Genomic DNA, 19,415 nt, shown 5'->3' on the forward strand with positions numbered 1-19,415 from the left:
ATCTACAAAAAAGCTTTCCTAAAAATTAATCCACCGAAATTTTTATATTTTGAATATCATCAAAACTTTTTAACAGTTATAAAAAAGTATAGAAAAATTTGTTGTCATTCTTAAAATGATCCATATAACATCACATGACTTCTATTTATATGATTTGAAAGCTAAAAGATCCTTTCATTGAAAAAACACAGTAATAATACATTGACAAATGATGCAGTATAAAATCTCTGATTCATGATATAAAAAAAAAGGTATTTCTGTTATTTCATAACAAAAATTGAAATTTAAAAAAAAAAACAAGGTTATAGACTGTTAGAAATTGTTAATATATCACTTCTAAAAAAAAATATTCATTCATTTATTGTACGATGATTGTTGTACATCGAAATCCTCAAAGGACATTCTAGACACCTTTGGTCTATGTTTTGAGTTGTGTGTGTATTGTCTATGTACAAACTACAAATGTTGCACTACACAGGATTATCAGAAGCTGCTTGCGCATTTGCATTCTAGTACCCTGTTCCTAAGTTCTTTTGGACCAAATCTAATCAAATAATTGACTATTGATGAATTCAGATGCTGTCAAATCTGGATCTCTTTAACTGTTCTTTTTTCCAAGGCTTCGGTTGGTGCAAAATGAGGCTCCACAGAACCATCTGAAAGATTGCACCGATGCTCATGGCGAGTTTTCACAGTCCACAACACAATTAACAACACCATGATCACTGCAAGAAGCAGCATTCCTAGCCACACCATCTCAGCATATTTCTTCAAAGGCTTGCAGTGGTTGACAAGGACTTGAGAAAATGCTTCTTTTACCAGTTTGCATTCCAACAAGTGTTCCACACTTGGATACACATTCAGTACTTCCTGAATTGAATTTGTGTAAGCCTCAACTCTCGTGTACTGGCTGCCTGTTATGTAGTACAAGTTGTCACAGCTTCCATCAATGCCATTCAAACAAGTGAATGGTTTCAGTGCCTTGACAGGGAAATGAAGGTGTTAGCATATCTTGGTCTGGTAATTAAGGGCAGAAATAGAAGTCATGAAGACAATGTTACCTTTGGGATGTCTCCTATTCTTATAGTGTTCTTAGGGCAGTTCTCTGGCTGGTATAAGTACTTGGGTGGACCTGAGAAGGGGTTGCAGACATGAACAAGATTCACATCTGATGTTGCCTGCATGGCTGATATGTTTGCATTCACCTGGACAATGACCAAAACCAAAACATTAGTCCTCCTTCATCAGCTGGCTACGTTGGATTCAACACCAACATTGTATAAATAATAATACAGTGCAATCGTAGGATTCCAACACCAACTATAAGTCCTTGATTTGTGAGAAAATCCATCTTAGCAACATTTAAGACAATTGGGCACTTAACACACTACAAAAACAAAAAAACATGTATGTGGTAGTGGTTATTTTCGTATAAAATGACATTTATAAACGTCATAATATACGCGTGTGACGGTTCGTCAAATTGCCATAGAACTGACCGTCACAAAGTTTAATATGACACTCTTATGTGACTCATTGCAACACCCGCCATTTAACGTTTTATATAAAGTGGCGCTTTTTGTATGTAATTAATGTCAGTCAAAATTGGGAAAGAGATGGTATAGAGAGAACAAGTCAAAATTGGGAAAGAGGATGGTATAAAGAGAACAAAAACGCAGGAGGGTCTATATTTCGAAAGAGAATTGTGATGGTTCAAAATGACACGTTTTGAAGGAGAATTGTGGCGGTTATTAAATTGTCGTATTATACAGATAATTGTGACAGTTTTTAATAACTAACATATTAAAATTGCCACTACACGATTTTTTGTAGTAACATTAGTGTTGGTTAGTCAATTTGGTTCTTGAGATTAGTGTGTGCTAGGATGAAATTGACCAACTTGTTTATGTTAGGAACTAGACTTGTTTTTTATCAAATTGATTGGTTGTGTCATTTGAGATGTTTACTCTTATTTATATGATCATGTAGAAGAGGGAGGAGGGAGCTGATGTTTGTGAATTGTGATTTTGTAAAAGTTACCTTATTAACAAGGTTGTAGATCCCCGCACTGACATCAGATAGAACTGATTTTGCAGAGAGCAATTCATCACAAGGGAGGATTGAACTTAGGCTGTTGTTATAGGGATTTTCTTGAAAGTTGTCAAGAGCTGTGCATGCATCACCAGAAAATCTATGACAAAAAAAAAGAACTCTTAATATTTAACTGAAACTTCCATCTTTTAAACATATTTATTGCAGGAAAATAATTTACTCTTAATATGTAATTCTTTACTTTTCTAAGAAGAAATAGACTCCAAAGAATAGCCAGCATATCACTGTCATCAACCAGCATAATATGACAAGCCTGTGAAAAAAGAAGAGGAAAACAATAACACAATTTTATATCTGCAACACAAAAAATATATGTATACATAAATAAATACACTTGCTTACAGGTATACTGCTCGCCGTATCCTCAGTACTCCAGAAACTGTTCACAAAAATTTCCAACATTTTATGAGAATTATGCATCATCTGTAGAAAATCACAACAAGATGTCCAGATTTGAATTTGTCATTGATCTAAAGATACAAGTCATTGATGTTGAGCATATAGAACAACTGAAAATACCTGATAGAGCTATTACAGCAGCCAAGTTCATGCTTATGATCACTGTGGTAGTAACAAACCTGCAATCAAAAGATTTCCCTTATCATCACGAAATGCTTTATTCATTTTACAATTCATCAGGAATAGGAGAGATAAAGGGGAATCTTACACTAGTTTTAAGCCCTTGTCAATAAGGCGCCTATTCTTCATGGCTTGTTTTGCAATGTTTGCAGAGGCATCATCAAGTTTCTCAGTGGTGGAGTCAAGATTTACTGTAGTCTCAGCAGTGACATTGGCTTCCATAAAGTTACTTTCCATGTCTTTTAATGCTCCTGTTGTGTTTTGTATCGTTTCTGATGCCTCATTCGCTGTCTTGATTATAATATTAACAGCAGTCTTAGCTTCAGAATGGAATCTTGCACTCCCAGCAAGAACTAGCCCAGTTGCAGCTCTGCAGAAACAAGAGCCATGCATACATACATCACTTGTGGAAAAACCAGGAGTTTGAGATGGAACAATCTCCAATGAGTAATCAAGTTATTGTAGTTTGTTATTTTCATTATTACTTTCAAAACTAAATTTATGGAACTAATTTACAAAGTTCATGCCTTTCTTTGAATTACAAAGTCCAATGTGTTCAAGTTGTGGTTTTAAATAACAGACTAGTGTGTAGTAAATTCAAGCTAAAGAAAATTACGTTTCAATTTGGAAGACTATTTTAGTTCTTGCCTAAAGTTTTAAAAAAGGTCACTTTCAAGGCTTTTGGAGTCTTCACGGCTGCAATTTGTCCACAATTTTCTGCATTATTAACTAATTAAAACCTTTAAAATAAGCCTTTCACTACTGTTATGTGGACTGGTTTATACCCTTTGAGGTTTGGAAGGAAAGGAAATAAAAAAATGCTCCTATTCAGGAGTAACATTGTTACTAAGGTTAGAGAGACAAGGATGAATCACTTACATAGAAAAAGTGGCGAGTAACATTGCCGAAGGAATTGAAAGACCACAACTCTTGTAATTACAAGGAAAGACCTTCTTAATCCTTCTTCTGTCATTGTTTTGGCAAACCAAGGTTATTAACAAAAAGCTTCCATATACAATTCCACACAAAAGGCAGAGCACCCCAATTGCATATCCATATACTCCAGTGAAGATCACCGACTGCAAAAATGTTAAGGACATGTTAACAACATCTTTGATGTTACAAATTACATTCATAAAAGAAAAAAATGAGATATTTACACTCCAATAATGCTTGTTGGTGATGTTAAACCCTCCTCTGTATTTTTCGAAATTATGTAAAGGATCCACTCTAACAGTATTATCCGATTGTCTAATGGTATCTGACACATTATCTGCATCAAGCATGAACATCATAATTCTCATTGTCAATAACACAGATAATAGCAGAACAAGTGGAATCTGTACCTTATATCTATCAGTCACTTAATGGCAAAATTAAGTATCATATTTTCTGCAAGATAAGCATAATCATTGACTTTGGAGCATCAAATACAACACTATACATGCGTTCTCTACGTTTATTCTATAATAGGTAATAGATTATTTAAAATTACTATATCAGTAGGGGACCTGCTCTTAATGGCTTTTTAAAGCGTGAAGGACAACATAATTAATGGTACAAAAACGTTAATGAATATCATATTCATATCAAATAGACTAATTTCCAATTGATTTTTCCCTTAAATGCATGCATTCAATTTAAGGTTGTTGCTTTCCATCTTACGTCTGTTAGTCGTGTACGTTATTTAGTTCTTACCCAATTGGGCAATTCATGAGATTTGACAAGGAACTGATTTTCCAATCATATCATTAGCATTAACAAGTTCATATATCCCTAATCTTTTCAGAATCAACATATACCCGAATACCCTTAAGTGCATGGCAATTTGAAAAAAATCTGAGGCAATATATTGAATCTATGAGCAAACCAAATCTTACCTGCAACAGAATCACTGGGTGAGAGGGCTTGTGATGCTACATATGGGGAAATCAAGACTGCAATAACTATAGTAGATACTAGGGTGTTGGTGGTGTTAGCTTTGACCATCTTTAACCTGCAAAATCAAGAACCAAGAAATGTTCACATATTCTGCTTAAATCCAACTCTGAGCATTGTGTTCTGTAACTGAACTAGAAGTAAAACATACGCAATCAACCAGGGTAGAGGAAAGAAGTTTCTAATAAATGTTCACGATATAATATGGACATGCATGTTAGATACAAAGAAGAAGCAATCTTCTTCAGTTTTCTGTGGTGCAATTGCTTGGAACTTTTTAAAGTTTTCCTTTCACATAGAATGAGTTGGGTACAAGGAAAGAACATTTTTTGACTGTGGAAGTGCATGTGGTCATTTCCAAACAACTTACTCGATAATCTGAGATACGAAAGGTGCTGAAAATTCACTCCAAAACCCTGCAAGAAGCTTCACTGGTTCCTGAGCATACCCGAAATCCTTTTATTGGCAAATAATCTTCCTTTTCAAATCCTCTCCAACAAAAACAGATTCAGCTTGAATAGCCACATTTGGGTGCACAAAAGTGTGGATATTTATATGTAGGATCACAACAATTCAGACTAGTCAAATGGCATTCTTAAGAAGGAAGAAGCCAAATCCAACCTCAACAGAAACACTATGGGATCTTTGTTATCTCTCTTTAACTAATTCTCAAGACAGAAAAAAACAAAATAAGAGCGTGGATGGGTTGGTTTCTTTAGCCAAATGTTTATGCATTAATTGGATCATTCTTTTCACCCATTTGAAGTTTGCAGTTCACACGTTAACTTTTTCGGGTGCTAACACACGCTCATGAACCATCGTGTGTAAAAGTAATTACCTAATAAGCAAATTGCTTAATAAAAAAATCTCCAAAAATGAGTGATAAAGTAAAACAGCAACTAATGAGGTTAGAGCACTTTTGATTTATCATTATTGTTAAAAATGGGTTAGTGAATTGAGAAGGGTGAAGAAAAGCGTGTGAAACACTTGCTTAGAGTAGTAGAAAGTGTCAAAATTTTGTACCTAATCCACCTCTGACCTGACAGACAACTACTTCAAATTAAAGATTTGAAAAAAAATATGTGACATGTGTTACCGAATGATACTGTAGTTTGTCTAAACCATGAAGCTGAAACAATGCGTTTGGACCCAAACCTTGTTTTCTCTTTGTTTTCCCACATAAAGTCAAAAGATGGCAAAGGCATGACTTTCTGGTCAAGGTACCATGCCACCTGATGTCATCGTTTGACACACGCTTTCTTTTCTCTTTTTTACCGTTTTTGAGTCTGATAGATCGTTTTTGTGATTAGTTATACACAGACTCTTTAAAATGTAATTTTTTTATTATTTTTGTGATTAATTATACACGGAACGAAGATACGTATAATTTTTAAAATGTATTTTTTTATTATTTTAATGATTTTTTTGTGATTATTTATACACGGATACGGAGATATGTATAATCTTTAAAATGTAAGATATGAAAACATAGATTTATATATTATATAATTATAAATTATATAAATTGACAATAAAAATTTATGTGCACAAGTATCTTTTTATTTTTGTAACATAACAGAAAGATGTTTCTCATAATTAATTCAGAGGAATTTGTTTTTTTTTATAATTATAATACAAATTTATACAATAAGTTTAAGTTTTAAAAAAATTAATGTATTTCTAGTTGACTTGATCATTATCGAAACATCTATAAATATATAGTCTCACGCAAGAGTCTTCTATGAAGATTGTGTTAAACATCTCACGTGGTTGAGTTAAGTTTAATATCAACTTTTTAAGAAATTTTTAATATAAATAAATTTTTCAATTAATTATTTTTTTTTACTATTTTTGTTATCACTAGGAATTGAAGAGGTATATATATACCTCCTCAAATAAGGTAAAAGTTACAAAATTAAAAATATAACTTTTCATTAAAAATACATCAGATGTAAAGTAAAATACTTCTGATAGTGAGTTAATAATCTTTAAATAACGACGAATTCGTTTTAAACGTGTCCTTTAAATAAGTTTTTTTTTTTTTTTTTTACAAAAGTTGATAACTTCACGTACGTGATATGATTTAAGGATTGGGTTAAAGTTATTCATATTATCGCCTAATCGTAAACCACCTTTTAAGGTAAATTTGTTTATTTTGGTAACTAATTTAAAAGTTAAAATAAACGTAATTTTAATTAATTAACAGTATAAAAATTTACACCCATAATTAAACTAATTAAAGTCTTTAATTAATTTTTATTTATTTATTTATTTACCAAAACCGCAGTAATATACCAAACTTTCTGCCTTCGAATAAACGATATTTTTCATCCTTAAAAAAAATCAAATACGATTGTTATGTATGATTTTCAAAATTAATAGTTCTTGTCTCTTATTTTTTTTAAATAGCACCCAAACTTTAGCTCCTAAAAATAACATTTTCTCTCTTATATAAGGGTCAAGGTTTGAGTATTGAAAAAACTAGAGAAATTAAAAGTGGTATTTTAAAAGTCAAAAATGAAGGAAGAAAAAGCCTCCCTGAAATAAATGGCACCATTCATGAAGGGTCAAACAAGGCAACAAAAAAACTGTTTATAATTTCTCTATATTTTTATCTGAACATAAACTGTAATGATTCATTGACTAAATAAAATTACTCATATGTATGTTAATGAAAAGTCGATTTTAACTTTTTTTTTTTTAAAAATAAATAACTTTAAATAAAATATAATCTTATTGTTTTAAATAATTTCAGCTACACTTTCACATTTAGGAAAGTAGTTCCATCATCTTTTAGTCGCTCTCAGGTTAAATAGTAAGGGTGAGAGAAGGACAATCACTCATTCTTAAAAACTATATTCTTAAGGACAAAGAGTCAGGCAAAAAAAAAGAGGGCGGGCGAAGCTCTCTGTTCCTGGTTCTCGTGTAACTGGATCTCTCGAAACCACAATAATTCTCAGTTAGAATTAGATTCTAACTCAACACCTTTTGAGATTTTGAGAAGAGTTGTTCTTTGAAGAGCACATTACAATGAAAGTTGTGAGTTGTGTTCGGGGAAATGTATGAGAGGGTTAGCAAGAAAAATCGTTGTATTCGTTCTTCAGGACAAATATAATTTATTTTTAGTTTTATACTCCATTTTTACACATCATTGGATTTTTTTCTGGATTTTGTAGCTTCCAAACAAGTTAAAAAATATATAAAAAAAAGATACGGAAGTACAGGTAAAATTTCTTGGCAAATTAACGTTTTTAACACTAAATCCTAAACCGTAAAACCTATAATTTATTTTGCCGTCAAATTAAGATTTTTGACAAATAAAAAATAAAAAAAGTTATAAACGCAGACACCAATGGTGACGTGGGAAATGGACAGAAATATAGGAAAAGTGAAAGCATCGAAGATGGACAACCTCAACACTTCAACTCTTTATTATTTATTGTAAATTGTTACTGCTATTGTGGAGGCTGTGTTTGCTTTTGGACCCTTATTGTGTTTTTTCTTTCTTTTTATATTTAAACTCTGCCAAAGTGGAAGATGGTTTATGCAACTATGAAAGATCAACTTTAAACAAAGAATCAATCAAAGTGACTTCCACGGAAAGTGCTTTATTTCAGACCAGAAGTGCGTTTGTCGGATTAATTATGTACAAACAAATTAGAAAAAAAATAATTTTAATTCCGTTTCTAAATTGAGAATTTATGTTCTATTTTAAAGTTTAAATTTAGAATATGTATGAACCGACACGCTGACGTGGTTCGGTCTCTTTGACTGAGTTGACTAAGACACACTCTGATGTGATTCGTTCTTTCTGATCGAGCTGGCTGAGACACCACGCACGGTCAGGCCGACCGACACATATAACCATTAATGCTCAAACCAATGTCATTGAAGCTAAACTACCATTAAGAATTAGATAATGCAACCATAAGTGTGATTCATTCCACTAATCATGATCAATGAGGTAAGTCTATTAAAATAATATAAATAACACACATTTCAAGAAGCAAGGTACGTCATTATTTCTGTACACCTACCCGAGTACCGAACATCCTTTACTGACTTGAGCGTCGGAGTGTCTTCTGCAAGTACCTTCCCCATAGAGCCGAAAGAGTAGCACGAAGGCGAGAAGGATCTCAAACAGCCCTAGCAACCTGCCCAAAAGAAAGAGGAAGATGAAGACTTCAATAGTTTTCTAGGTTTAATCTCCCTAGTAGGAACATAATACATATTACAATAATAGCTCTCAATTTTTTAAAAATTATATCTACTCTTTTTTGCTTTTATAATAGTCTCTTTTATTAAGAAATGTAAATATAATGCTTTTAGAACTTAAAAGAGATGCATGTATAATGTAAAAATAATAATAATATGAAGATAGTATATAGATTTAATCATAAGGATTTTTTTTACTTCCTCTATTTTGTTTTTAGTGTCCGGAGGAGAAAAAGGTGTTCCTTAATATTTCTGGTTTGTAAAGTTTAAGACTGCATTAATTATTTTTTTTATCAATTATATTTTATTTTTGAAAATATTAAAGATAATTAAATTATTTTTTTATGGAAGTTTAAGTGGACCGCTGCTTGTATTAGTCGATTATTAATAATTTACTATATTTCACCTTTTCATCTAGCTTCCCATTAATCAATAAATACATTATATTTTTTAAATAAGGAAGATGTAAAAGTCACAAAGAAAAATACAAACAGAAAAAAATATCAAAATGATAAGAGTATCATTAAATTTTTATTATAAATTATAATAAAATCAATATTAAATCTTAAACCAAACCTAAAAACAAATATAAGAAATATCTTCATTAGAATATAATCAACTAGATGTATTGTTTGTTTTGAAGGTTGAAGTTCTATCACGATTTTGTCTTTAAAAAACATCTTAGTGGTTAAAGGAGAAAAAAATATACAAATGGTTTGTAGTCTCAACTTTATTTTTTTATCTGTCTAAATTCTTAAACAAATCGATGTGAGATTATATTGAAAGTAAAAGAAATATTGGTTTTACTAAATATTTATTAAATAAAAATGAGAATTGTAGAATTTTGCTGAAAATGACATAAAACTGCTAACTCCATTGCATTTACAGTTAGGCAACATTAATTGCTAATTTATTAGTATGACTAAAACAATCTCCAAACCTTCAAAACATTGCTGTCTAGAATCAAACCTTGTTTATATTTTAAAGCCAATACAATTTCTTGCAAATTGTTACAGGTTTTGAGTATACTATAAATACTTAATTAATTTTATTTAATTTTTTTATTAAGAAATTATATTAAATATTTAAAATATTTTTATTTTATTTTTTAATTACCTTGTTGTTTGATCTTGTTATGAATGACGTAATCATTAATCATTAAAACCGAGTAATATGATTTATCTGGTACAAACAGTTACATTTAATTTAATTTAATTTACTAATCAAATTGGGCCTTTGTTTATTAGCGAGTTAGAGAGTGAGTTAGAGAAGAGAAGACATAAACATAATGACATACATTTCATTTGCACAAAAATCAAACAAGTTATTAAAATAAAAATAAAAATATTATATTTTAAGAAAAACAACATTTTTTAACAATAATTCAATTATTTAAATTTATTAGATTATTAAAATTTAAGTAATTCAAAATAATTTGATTCCTCTGTAATATAATTAATTGTGAAGCATGTATAGAAAAATTATATGGGATTATAGTTCATTTTCAAAATAAATTATATTTTTTTAGCGTGGTCTAATTCTATATTAAATTTGAAGAATAACTTTAAATACACAAAAAAATTAAATATATATTTTTAAAAATTTAACTATTGGGAAGTCCACATTATCAACTTGACCGTTATAATATGATATGATAATCCATAATTCATTTGGCAATCACTTAGTAATGGGCTTACTTGGTTTGGACTTATACAGGACAAATTTAATACCAATTGCTTTTAAGCTTAAATCTATCATATAATAATTTAATATATAAATTATAATACATTAATATGTCTTAAAAAATATTTTATTTTTTTTAAATATAATGAATATTTTTCAAAGTGTACTAAGTTAAAATTTATTTAAATTGAACGACAAAAAAGTCTAATTTGCTTTAGATTATAATTTTCTTAACCATGCAGTTTTGTAAATTAGTTTAGTAGACGTAACTAAATAAAATTGTGTATAATTTGGACTTGGCAAACACACAAAACATTAAAATCTAAGAGTATATAAAAAAGAAAGTGAAAAGAAGAAGAATGAGACAATACAACTTGCTACCATGTCCCCTCATATATTAATTATTACAATAGAAAACCAAACTTACATTTTACACATTTTTTTTAATGAAAACTCTCAAAACTTGACACTTTTTTTTTTAATGAAAACTCTCAAAACTTGACATCTCGATTAAACTCGCCTAAACGAAGACCTAAATTGAAATATTAAGTAACAATAATTATCTAAAAAATATTATTAAAAAAAATAAATAAAAAAATTAAACCAAAATATATAATATTAACAAAAATGGTACATAGGTGATCTATACCTATTAATCAAAAAATTATAAAAAAAATTAAATAAAAATCTATTATATCTATGAAAATATTTTATATAAATAAAATAAAACCTAAATTAACAAGTTTATCAATACAAGCATTTTTTAAAAAAAAAATGTGAAAAACTCTAAATTTAATTTTTCGATATTAACTAAAACATGTTTCACCTATTACAAAACATCTAATAAACATTAGTCATAACCTTATATAACCTTATATATTACAAACCAAGACAGAATCACATTTAAACCATAAACATTCATCCAAAATGAGAAAGTCAATCTACTAAAATTTAAAAAAAAATATCATTTAATAATACAATGTTCATAATGAACTCCGAAGTCGCAAAATAATTTGTAATACAATCCTATATTTATTAATTTCACAACCGATTCTCATAAGACCATTATTAACAAGAATATAATAAAATATGCATAGTGAAATGTACCAACAGAAATAACTAACGATAAATAAAATTATACCACAACTTATTGACCTAATTGCCTAAATTTAACTCAATTAATACCAAGAATACTAAATAATTCCTATAGTATAGCTAAGTTAGGCCAACAAGGGAACAAAAAGCAGGAAAATCAACAATAGAAAAATAAAATAAAATAAAATATTTTGAAACTAATTCAACTTGATGATTATCAACAATTATTCATTCTTGCTTTTTTTTTTTTCCAAAAGTAAATATTTTGGGTCAACTTGATTGACGTTTGGAAGTTATTCTCCAATGAATTTTGCTTATGATGATTGTGGAGGGAGAGCTGTTCTTGGAAGTATGGAATTGGCTAGCTCTTCATTCACCTTCACAGGAAGAGGTGGCATTTGCTTCATCACCTCTGGTGAATCATTTAACCTGAAAACAAACACAATAGTAAGCTTTTTACATCAAATCAAATTGGACTAAAATCATAGAAATGAACAAAAAATTACAACTCACTCGTTCACAATTTTAAGGATGTTGTCTCTAGTTTGGCAGAAAAGATTGATGTTCTCCTGTACCTGGAAACAAAAATCATTAACAGGTTGCTTTAAAACCACAAAAAATATCCCTTAGAATGGAAGCCATACCAACAACAATAAACTAGAACACCATTTACGGATCCAAAAATAGATAAAAAAAAAACACTGGAACACCAATCATGCCAGATTGTTGATTAAATTAACACAAGATAAGAAACAACAAACACATTAGAGAAATTTTCAGCGAATATATTTAAACAAACATACTCAGAGTCTATCTACACACCTGGGAAAGATGCCTAACACGAGAGCTTTTATAAAAAAAAAATACTCAGAGTGCAATTACTTGCATTTACGTAAACAGCCATAACATAAAGCATAGAAATATTGTTCTCACTCTGCTAATATAAGATATTAATACTTCATTCTCTGTATTTGGTATTTTAACTTGGATCTGTGATCTTGCTTTCAGAATTAAGGCAGGTTCATAAATTTTGCTTCAGTTATTGATTTGTGTAGACACGTGAAGAAAATATACATTGATTGTTATACAATTAGAAAAATAACTCAAGTATATCATTGTTCATATATATTTTCCCTTTGTTTTATTGCCTTTCAAGTTATAATTGAAGAAACCCGACTCTTGACTGTAATTCTTTTCTATTATAACCTGAGCACAGGTTTTTCGCACTAGTCTAGTCATACCAAAACCTCAAGTATGGCTTCCAGTGCTTCTGACAACATCCTAGGTCTAAGAATTCTTGACGAAGACAAGAAAACACAAATTTGAAATGAATTTAAAACAAGGGTGTGAAGAGAAAATATATCACAAGAGAACTAGGATAAAATAAATTGCATAAGACTGACAGCCACAAAATGAATACAAAATCTTTAATAAGAAGTCTGATTCAGAATTCAATTTATGACAGCCACACAACAGGGAAAATCAGTTAAAATTGTTCTCAATTCACCTGGAAAGCAGAAAGATTTGTGGAGATTTGATTCAAGGCCTGTGCATTTTGCTCTAATAGCTCACCGGTGGGACCACCAATTGCTGCAAAAAAAATCCAAATTCAAAAACAGAAGTTTGAACATTTAAAAAAAAACTGGAGTCCAGTAATTTTTCAAAGGTGAAAGAAGTGCCTATATAAGACATTGAGACAGAGAAGCCTCCATTGTCATCTTTGCATGGTGTAAATCACCACATCCAAATATAAGAAAAAATTCACAAGGTATTAAACTAAGTCACTGAACCTGTATAAGAGATGCCATCATCGTTGTCCATTGTAATCATTGGTGGAGCATAAGGAGAGACATTGGACCGAGCAGCAAAGCTGGATGACTTCACTGCAGGATCAGAAACCCTTTCCTGGAAACCAAATAAGACTCGATAAGCATCTAAAGTCCAATTCAACATGCATAGAGACAATAAAGAAAGAACCTAGAGTTTCCAGTATTTCACAAATCCAATAACACTTAGTTAGTTTTCTTCCTTTTTACTTTTCTTTAGTTCCACTTTCTTATTATTTCAAACAGCCAAGATGCTTAATCATCACCTAAAAGTCAAAAGAAATGAGGGGACAAAATCCCATTCAATATCATTCCTGGTTACAATATTTAACACATACAATACACTGTCTATTCCAAAACTAAAACAATAATAATAACCATCATCATGCAATTTGTTGAGCAATCATCACGTGTTTAAAAGGAATATTCATGCAACATTTTGTCCTTAAAAAATGAAACATTTTGAAATCCAGCAATAGAAGGTGCAAGAATACCTAATGCTTAAATACTTTTTTGAATATTCAGATTTGGAAAATAGGGGATATTATTTTGATAGAAGCTAACAATGTTTTGTAAAAAGAAGTGGAGTATATCACTTTGTTGTCATCATGACATGCAGCAAAGCTTCTTTTTGTTCTCTTGAGCTTTTGGGAAAAGGAGCTTCTAGATAAGTTTATAAGCTTTACAAATTTCAAAAGCCTGATAATTGTCTCACCACACAAATAAAAAAAAGTAATAACTAATAATTTGTAATGAAGTGTATATGTTCGTATATGAATTCTAAGAGTTTGTCATCATCCGTTTTTAGAAAAAATAATACAAGGAGAAAACGAAATGAAAATAGGAGGCCAGACAGCCTCAGGTGAAGAGATGATTTGTTTGACATATTATGAACTAAGGAAAGGGATTCTCCACAGTCATAAGCAATCTACAGAAGAAAGTGTCCAGAGCTCAGCTCTTGATCCACATAGCAAAAGGATGCACCAATCTGAAGACTATCAAGAGAATTTACCATAGAAGTAGGCTATTAAAGACAAATTTCTCACTTAAATATGTATATTTTGAAACTTGAAATTAGGAGTCCCAGGGTCCCAGCATAAGCAAGCAAAAGAAACCAAGAATTTGATATATTCATCCACATAGATAGATTTAAATTTTAAACACAACCAACATTCATAGATTAGAAGAAGACATTTAAAAAGGCATCACTATAGGCATGAAAAAGAGTGAAACGCAAAACAATCTAAAAATGTATACAATAATTATAAAAGTATGCAACTAATGAAAACAGTACCTTTTTATCTTTACTTTTCCGAGCTAAATTATGATCATCCTTCCTTCTCTTGCTATTTTCTTTCTTCTGCGTGAAAATGAAAAATAAAAGTCATTATAATAAGTGATCACAGAAACTAAGTATAAAGCAATTCCAAAAATAACAGTAAGCTTCTTTATTTCTTTTTGCATTATATAAAGGGTGGTGAGCAATCAGTCTTTAAGAACTTATCAAAAAAGATATCTCACACCATACTAATGGTGGATCCAGTCATCACTTACTTTTTTCTTTTACAAAAGCAAAATTATGGTTAGTCCTAACGAATTTTATCAGGTATCTTAGGTAATTCAATAAACCCAATTAAGAATTTTTCATCTAAGCTGAAGAACAGGTCATGAGGAACTCACAAGGGCAAGCATAAGAGGCCAAAACTTGATCAAATTTATAAATGCATAGTTCCAATATTTAGTTGATATCTATCATGCAACAACATATCAAAGAAAAGATTTTGACGTCTCTATCAAACAAGAAATTAGCACAAGCATGAGCTACGCTCATTAAACTTTTGAACACTTTTATGGCAATCTTCTAAAAAAGGAATCATGATAAGTGATAGCCTCCAACCTTGTAGATATATGATCCAAATAGATAAGAAATTGATGAACATACACATAGATACACTTATGCCTGATGTAACATCACCCTTATCAACTTGGGGGGAATATGTTTTCAGAATGTCATAAACAACTCAAGAAAGCAACCAACAAGTTTTAACTTACATTCATCCACCTGACTCGCAGTGCTACATCACGAACTGTTTTATGCTGTAACTGTAGGGCAATCTTCGCATAGCGTACTATGTTGGATTCTGAGGCATACCTAAGAGGAGAAATTTGAAATCTTCATTAATTTAATGACTAACACTACCCGTATAGAACTTCATAAATACCACTTTCTCATCAAGGAGGAATCAAACAGTACGACAACAAAAAAGAATTTACCATGCAATCTAACTACATAGCAAATCAAGCTTTTTATTTAAGCAATTAATTAAATATCACTACTGATAAAGATTTTGACAATGATATTAATTTCAAAAGGTGAGTTTCCTATGTTGTAATGATTTCAAACTGCCATCACAACCACAACGAGACGACAATCCACTTAAAGAAGATATCTCCACTGATACATATGATACAATTCAGTTTTGGATTGTCCTAGTTTCCAGTAATTCTTTGTGCAAACAGAAGTAAGCAGCCATTTACAAGATGATAACAAAAAAAATACATCATTTTATGAATAAAGCTCTGAACACCCAGATCTCAAATTGGATTAGGACCTCTTTATACTCTACAATTAAACTTAAAACATAGGCTGACAGGATCATCCATGAGTCGAATTGGAAGTCAGTTTACTGAATTCATGAGACAGCTTGCATTTTGGCTCGTTGCAAACAAGCTTTAGCTTTTCAGTTCACATTAGACTCGTTAGCTTGTCACCATTTTTTTATTATAATTAACAATAATAGCAGTAGTAGTACTAGTAGTAGTAAACATTATAATAGCAATAATATTTTTTATTTAAGTATTTAAATTTTGAATTTGACTGAATCGTGAAAAAAAGGAAATCTTAATTAATTGAAGTGACAAGGCGGAACATAGTAGAATTGAGGCTAAAATATTAAACTCAGTTAATGTTTAAACTAAAGGTGGAAATTAGTTTATTCAACTCGTTTCAGAAAAGGAAAACGGCTTCGATTTGTTTATGAACTTGAGCTAGCATAGAAAGCCATCAAACCCCACTTCCAATCACATGAAACCACAAAGATAAGATTTAGCAATTGCATATGAAGGGTACCAAAAAACACCCCCAAAAAAAAACACTCAACAAAACAACCTCAAAAAACCGAACACAAAAGAAAAGAAAAAGATATACTCACTTGGAGAGTCCATCTTCGAGAATGGCTTGTTCTTCGGCAGTCCAATCGAGTGAGATACCAGGGTTGTGCTTCATGGCGAGAGCCGCACCGGACGTCTCTGGAGCAGAAGACGACACGTGCGTGTGCTCTTGATGGTTCCCAGATGGGTTCGCCATCGACGACGAAACGATAACCCCTTTTCTTCAAACGCCTCAAGTTTCAAACTTTCCACCTATGGCTTATCGGAATTGACGGTTAATTCCCGCCAATTACCGTCACACACGAAACAGCATCGACCCAAATGAAAAAAAGGGGGAAAAAAGGCACAATCAAAATCGAAGGCAGAGAGAGAAAGAGATGAAAGCGATAGTGGTGAGATTGAAGGAAGGAAATGGAAGAGATAAGAGAGCGAAAGCAGAGAGGGGTTTTGATTGAAGGTGGAATTGAATGAAACTGCAGAGAGAGAGAGAGAGTATTAAACTTTTTTTTGAAAAAAAAAATGAAGAAAAAAGAAAAAAAAAAGTTGCCTTTTAAGGAATTAAGATTTTCTGCAACTCATTACCCACTGGGCCACTATACATAGAATTTGTACGGGAAGAACTCTCATGCTACGCGCAAAATGTCACTTTTACCCTTCTATTTACTTTGTAATTCCCTTCAAACGAGGTCGAACATGTCTCTTAAATGGTGTATCTGTGTCAGACACATATGATAGACGTATCGAATATGTATGACACACTTGTAGGAAACATATTGATAAAGTTTCCAATTCAAAAGTTATTTGTTAAATTTTTTACAATTCTAACACAACTCTGACATAATTTAAAAAAAAATAAATACATTAATTTTTTAAAAACTTAAATTTATTATATAAATTTTTATTATGATTATAAAAATAAGAAATAAATATTTTAAATCAATCAAGAAAAACATCTAATAAAAATTAAATCATAATGAACATAAATTTTTATTACAAATTTTTATAATTATATAATATATAGATTTGTATTTATATTTTAAAAATTATAGTTATCTTACATAGCTTAAAACATTAATTACAGACAAGTTTCATCTTTAATTATTATATAATTATACAAACTTTATTAATTGGCTTTTATAGTTAAAAAAAACATTAATTACATACAAGTTTCATCTTTAATTATTTAATTATTCATTTAAGTTTTTATATAATTATTTAATTATTCATTTAAGTTTTATATAATTATTTAATTATTCATTTAAGTTTTATGTAATTATTTAATTATTCATTTAAGTTTTATATAACTATACAAACTTTATTAATTGGCTTTTATAGTCAAAAGAAAAATTAATTACAGACAAGTTTCATCTTTAATTATTCATTTAACTTCTATATAACTATACAAACTTTATTAATTGGCTTTTATCGTTAAAAGTTATTTTAATTATTTTAATCTTCAGATATGTTATTTTAATCTTTTTAGTTCCTTCCATCTAAGGTTATACGAACTAAAAAATTGTATAAATAAGAAATAAAATAAATGATTTTTAGATGTATTAATTAAAAGAATAAATGTAAACAAAAATTCCTTAAATTTATTTTCTTAAACAGTTGATAAATTTATTGCATATTACAATTTTGAATCAAATGATAATAAATATTTTTAGTTTTTATGATTATTTTTATACTGTTATCCATTAATAATTTTCACATAAAACAACTTACGCAATTAATACATATTATTTATTTTTTATATTTATCTTGTAATAATTTGTCGGCCGCATGACACTTTTGTCGAATAAATAAATCGTCATCGCATTATAATATTGTCTAGATTCTTTTTTATCGAAATGGCATTTCTTTTTTGTTTTTTATTAGTATTATTCAAATGTAAAAATGTATAAAAAAATGAGAAACAGGAATTAGAATAAAAATATTATAAAAGAAAACTTTTTTTAGTAAATCTCTGGGTTTGAAAATAAAAATAAAAATGCTGACTAGAAAAAAAAAAAAAACACAACAGTGCATTAGAACATGAACACGAACTTGGGAGGGAAAAAAACCAAGAAACAGATACCATTAATTTCCATTCAACAATTCAAATCCCTAAAATTACATTTGTAATTAAATATTACAAATAAATAATAAACATTGTTAATTTAACATAACAAGTTACGGAATTTTTCTGATCGATTTATATTTTCATAACTTAATTTATAATGTTAAAAAAATGATGTCTTTTTCTAACAAAATGAACTATTAAAATTAATTTTGTGAATTAAAATGAAAGTTCATACAAAAAAAAAAGCTTACGTAAATTGTGTTTCTTTTATTGGGTCATAGTGCTTTTCATAGCAAAACCCTTTTTTTCAACGTAATAATTAATAAAATCACAGAACTAAAGACGCTTTTGAGTTTATTTGAATAAAAAAAATAAGAGAAGTCGTTTTCTTCACAATTATTGAAAAGGATATAATAAAGTTGTTTTTTCTTATGTTTTTCATAATGGAAATAATATATATATTTAAAATTAAGAAAATTTACATATTTAAAATTACATTATTGATTTTATAGGTAGTATTTATTGACTTTATTAATGATTAATTTCTGTAAAAAAATATAATTGGTTTTAATCATATTTTCTATTTGTGAAATTTGAATTTAAGATTTTGTGTAAATTTAAGGAAATTTAAATTAAATAGAAAAAGTAAAACTATATACAGTAATGTTCTATGGATGTCCAAGTAAATGGCGGTGGTTACAGTCATGGGCCTATGCTGAGGACAAAACAGGCCC

The 19,415-nt window shown here is 29.7% G+C and overlaps 2 protein-coding genes across 2 annotated transcripts; both read right to left on the reverse strand.

The window, feature by feature from the left end:
* Nucleotides 1-310: 310 nt before the first annotated feature.
* LOC137835808 (uncharacterized) lies at nt 311-5,506 on the reverse strand. The gene is made up of 11 exons (XM_068644492.2): nt 5,000-5,506; nt 4,572-4,687; nt 3,852-3,964; nt 3,571-3,770; nt 2,780-3,061; nt 2,632-2,690; nt 2,455-2,491; nt 2,294-2,365; nt 2,041-2,191; nt 1,062-1,205; nt 311-981 (listed from the first exon to the last, which is right to left on the reverse strand). Exons 2-11 carry the CDS (start codon nt 4,678-4,680, stop codon nt 583-585), a joined length of 1,566 nt encoding a protein of 521 aa, XP_068500593.2. The 5' UTR covers nt 4,681-4,687; nt 5,000-5,506; the 3' UTR covers nt 311-582.
* A 6,123-nt stretch (nt 5,507-11,629) lies between these two features.
* On the reverse strand, nt 11,630-17,204 carry LOC137835809 (uncharacterized). The gene is made up of 7 exons (XM_068644493.2): nt 16,661-17,204; nt 15,501-15,600; nt 14,743-14,808; nt 13,413-13,527; nt 13,130-13,212; nt 12,136-12,197; nt 11,630-12,051 (listed from the first exon to the last, which is right to left on the reverse strand). Exons 1-7 carry the CDS (start codon nt 16,813-16,815, stop codon nt 11,937-11,939), a joined length of 696 nt encoding a protein of 231 aa, XP_068500594.1. The 5' UTR covers nt 16,816-17,204; the 3' UTR covers nt 11,630-11,936.
* Between the last annotated feature and the right edge of the window lie 2,211 nt (nt 17,205-19,415).

Source organism: Phaseolus vulgaris, chromosome 5, assembly GCF_051622355.1.
Source record: "Phaseolus vulgaris cultivar YP4 chromosome 5, ASM5162235v1, whole genome shotgun sequence".
Lineage (NCBI taxonomy): Eukaryota > Viridiplantae > Streptophyta > Magnoliopsida > Fabales > Fabaceae > Phaseolus > Phaseolus vulgaris.